The sequence below is a fragment of the Castanea sativa genome, chromosome 6, assembly GCF_040712315.1.
Source record: "Castanea sativa cultivar Marrone di Chiusa Pesio chromosome 6, ASM4071231v1".
In the NCBI taxonomy this organism is placed as follows: domain Eukaryota; kingdom Viridiplantae; phylum Streptophyta; class Magnoliopsida; order Fagales; family Fagaceae; genus Castanea; species Castanea sativa.
In genome coordinates, this window is record NC_134018.1 from 61,696,930 (window position 1) to 61,701,115 (window position 4,186).

At 36.6% G+C, this 4,186-nt stretch overlaps 1 protein-coding gene across 2 annotated transcripts; it reads left to right on the forward strand.

The window, feature by feature from the left end:
- The first annotated feature begins 2,301 nt into the window (after window positions 1-2,301).
- Window positions 2,302-3,979, forward strand: LOC142639306 (peroxisomal and mitochondrial division factor 2-like). Of its 2 annotated transcripts, none has more exons than XM_075813510.1 (2): window positions 2,302-2,326; window positions 2,689-3,979. In XM_075813510.1, exons 1-2 carry the CDS (start codon window positions 2,317-2,319, stop codon window positions 3,720-3,722), a joined length of 1,044 nt encoding a protein of 347 aa, XP_075669625.1. In that variant the 5' UTR covers window positions 2,302-2,316; the 3' UTR covers window positions 3,723-3,979. The 2 variants fall into 2 exon arrangements, with proteins under 2 accessions (XP_075669625.1, XP_075669626.1); XM_075813511.1 differs by lacking the exon at window positions 2,302-2,326 and adding an exon at window positions 2,377-2,473.
- Window positions 3,980-4,186: the final 207 nt, after the last annotated feature.

The following is a 4,186-nucleotide window of genomic DNA, read 5'->3' on the forward strand; positions in this document are numbered from 1 at the left end:
TTTTTTGCGAAATATTTTTGTATATGTCAATAATAACTTTTGTATATTCATTATAGTTTTAAAAAGACATACTCATTATTCATTAAAAAAAAAAAAAGACATACTCATTAGAGTGAGGATTGGATTGACATGGTAAACCCTAGTGGGGTAGATGGATGTAAATGTACTTCGCTATAGAGAAAAAGCTAACTTGGTCAAATGTTCCTTTGCATGCGATCATCTTGTGCCATGGTCGAGTTGTCACGTCACTAGGTCGACATGTTGTGTTATTAAATTTGATATTATCTTAAACTGAGGTGATAGATCATCAGTCTCCTTATCAAATTATTCTTCATTTGTTATATATTTTATCAAAACTTTAAAAATGAAATAATAAATTTCAAATGCTATCATGTATGCATTACCAAAAGTTAGTCCTAATAAGATGTCTCGGAGATCAATAAGAAGGGATTATTTGATTCAATTCTCTAACACAAGTAAGACCTTGGAATGGAAAGACCAACAATGGCTAGATGACATAAAGATCTTAACACCTACTTGCAATATCAACCAAATCTGGAATTTAGATTTTATAGTCCAAACTCAAGAGTAAGAAGAGATCCAAAACATATATTAGTTAATTCATTTTATTTTCTCACAATCCAAACATTCCAAAGAAACAATTAAATCACGACTTGTAGTTTTCATATTTATAACACAAAGGAGGATAACATTGGTCAAGATGTTGATCGATCCACTTGTATGTTGTGTGATGCGGCAGTGGATTGGTTGTGACTTATGAAGATGGTTGCCGTGACAAAGATTTAGGTCTCGATGGTGCAACGGTGGCATGGTAGAGAAAGAAGATTGAAAATTGATTTTTTTCCAACTTTTTTCCTATCTTAATACAATTTTTTGTATATTAAAGATATTTATCTTATTTTTTATATATGTAAAATCAAAAGAATAGCAAAACAACATTGGATTTTATAAAGGGATTTGAATGAATAGTTATGGAAGGATTACATTGAATAAAAATGAAATTTATAATACTAAAATGAACGAATCAAAAGTTACTACATTACATTGAATTTATATAATTTATATTTAAGCCAAAAAAATATTTAGTGTGAAATGGAACTTGAATTCTAATTCTAATTAGATTAAGATTAAGAAGAAGATGGTCTCAACCTCAATTTGGGCTAAAAAATCGATGTAGTAGAGAGAGACCATCCAGGCAAGATGATGGAGAGATCCAATAAAGCCCAGGCCCAAGATCAATGTGAAGCCGTAGTTGGTTCGTTTCATTACAACAAAAAATGGTAATAAATCAAAAAGGTTCAGATATTAAATTATTAGCATCAATCTTCAGATCAGAATCCAGAAATGCGATTAGGATAGTGATAGTCATTAGTGATAGTCAGACCCCCCCAACATGTTCAAGCCACGTGCACCGCATTATCCTTAGAAACGTTCTCAGCCGTCCGTTCCGCGCTTTTGATTCCGGTATATATTCTCTCTCTCTCTCTCTCTCTCTCTCTCTCTCTCTCTCTCTCTCATTAAACAAAAAAATTTAAAAAAAAAATACAAAAGAAAACGAAATATAACAACTAATAGATTCTTATTGATTTTTATCAAACCATTCTATTAACTTGGTTGGAATGAAATTTAAGTTATTTATGTATAGTTTAAAATGTGACATTTTATCTACTGAGATTTGATTAAAATTTAAGTTGCTTATTTATGTTATGAAATATTATGATACAAGTGTTTCACTGGATTCTTTTTTATATTATTTGATCTTATATTTTTATGTTCTTGAAAGAGAGAAACATAAAAGTGGAGCAAAATTATATATTTAATCATGTTTTTAATAGATGTGGGTTACGAAAATCTAAATGAATTAACCTTAAATGGGCAAAGTGTCAAATTTCAAATCACAAATAAATAACTTAAATTTCGGCCAGACTATAGGTGAGAAATCTATCACATTAGTAATTTATAAGAAAAAAAATTGTAATTTTTGTATTTTTCTTGCGAGTTGTGAGTAGTAAAATTATAGACCACATACACCTAACACTTTAATTCTACCATTCACAACCTACCACGTAAACAAATTACAGCGGGGTAAAAGTTGTGGTGAGTATTACTTAATACTTATCTGAAAAAAAATAAGGAACAAAAATGAAAAATCCTCTTGCTAACATACACTTTCATGACAAACAACACACCCAGAAAGAAAAAGAAAAGGAAAAGAAAAACAACAAAAGTAAAAGTAAAGGAGGAGCTTCCTTTATCCCTTTCACTCCACACCAAAAATCTATATTTTCCGGTAAAATGAAAAAAGGTAACTTTTTTGTTTTGTTTTGTTTTTTTTTTTTTTTGGAGGGTAAAATGGTCAAAATTGGTTGTTAAAGTTAAACATTCTCTGTTACACACTGCTATTTTTCTCTTTCGCTCACTCTCCAACACTTCCGGATATCATCAACAATTGGTATCAATCGATCGATCCCTAGGGTTCTCTCTTTGAATTTTATTTTCTGTTTGGCTGCCGGGAAAATTTAATCAGAAGTTTATCTATTTTTATGTTGTTTGGTTTTGGAATTTTTAGTTGATTGAATTTTCTCGGCAACCAAACAGGGGTGTAGGGTGTAGGATTTTTGTTTCTTGCTTGTTAATTTTTTTTTGTGTGTGTATTTGTTGGATTAGCAATGGCGGACAAGGAGATTCTCATCAATGGCGCTGAGTCGGATCAGACGGGGGAGAGTTTCTACGATCTCGATCAACGCGGCGGCGGCGGCGGCGATGGCGGAGCTGGAGGCAGCGATTACGACGCTAGGGTTTCGGAGCTGAACTGGAAGATCGAGTGTTTGGAGCGCGAGAAGGTTGAGTTGGCGAGCGAGAATTCGGAAAGCAAGGAGCGAATCAAGAAGCTGAGTTTGGAGATCGGAGAGCTTCGAAGCGACAACGCGTCGAAGGAGGAAAAGCTCGGAGAGATGGCGAGGGAGATCGAGCGGTCCAGAGAGGAGCTGAAGGCTTTGGAGTCGGTGGCGAGGAGAGCGGTGGAGCTCGAGACCGATGTTTCGAGGATGCAGCACGATTTGATTTCGTCGATGAGCGAAGGCGAGGAGGCGAACAAGGAAGCGAGTGAATTGAAGAGGGCTTTGGGAGAGAAGGGAGAGAGAGTTGAGAGGTTGGAGAGAGAGGTGGAGAGTTTGAGGAAGGAGAAGTTGATAAGTGAGAAGAGAGTGAGGGAATTGGAGAGGAAAGTTGGGGTTTTGGAAATGAAGGAAGTTGAGGAGAAGAGTAAGAGAGTTAGGATTGAGGAGGAGATGAGGGATAAGATTGATGAGAAAGAGAGGGAGATTGGTGGGTTTAGGAAGAAAGTTCAGGAATTGGAGTCTGTGGTGGCGAAAAGTGAGGCTGAATTGGAGAAATGGGTGAGGGAGAAATTGGGTTTGGAGGAGTCGTTGAGGAAGTCTGATGAGAAGGCGAAAGTGACGGAATCCATGATGTTGGGATTGAAGAAGGAAGTGGAAGAGGCCGAGAAGGTGATCAGCGGGTTGAAGGAGAAGGCGGCTGAGGCCATTAATGGGAGTGTGAATGGGGTAAGGGAGTTTGTTGTTGAAGGAGAGAAGAAAAGCGGGTTGAAGTTGGATTGGCCGGTGGTGGCAGGGTCTAGTGTTGCTATTGCTTCTGCTGCTGCTGCAGCCGCGTATGTGGTTTATGCCAGGCGGAGGTGATTGAATTGTGGAGATAGATGGAGAGAGAGCAGAGGGGAAGGCGAACGAAATGGAGATTAGAGGTTAGGGTTTATGGTTTAAGAGTATGTTCCAATTTTGTTAGGTGCACTACTTTGTTTTTGAGCCTATGAATCTGTTGTTAGCTCTGATTTTTATCTGGAGTGTTTTGTTGTTGTTACTATTCTGTTGGGAAAACAAAATGACTTGATATATTTTCAAAGGGTACTACAATGATATGGACTAAAGCAGTTACAATACATGGTTGTCATTGCTGTATTTTACCATAGTTATCTGATATATACTCCAATGGGGATAGTAATAAGCCTTACAAGTTGTTGACTAACACATGCTGCAACTGTGCAACATACCGCCCTCCCCCCCCTGTTTGTAGGGTTTATATTTTTAAGATTATTAATTGAGTGGTGATGGTGCATTTTTACAATGCCAAAATGCATGATTATACA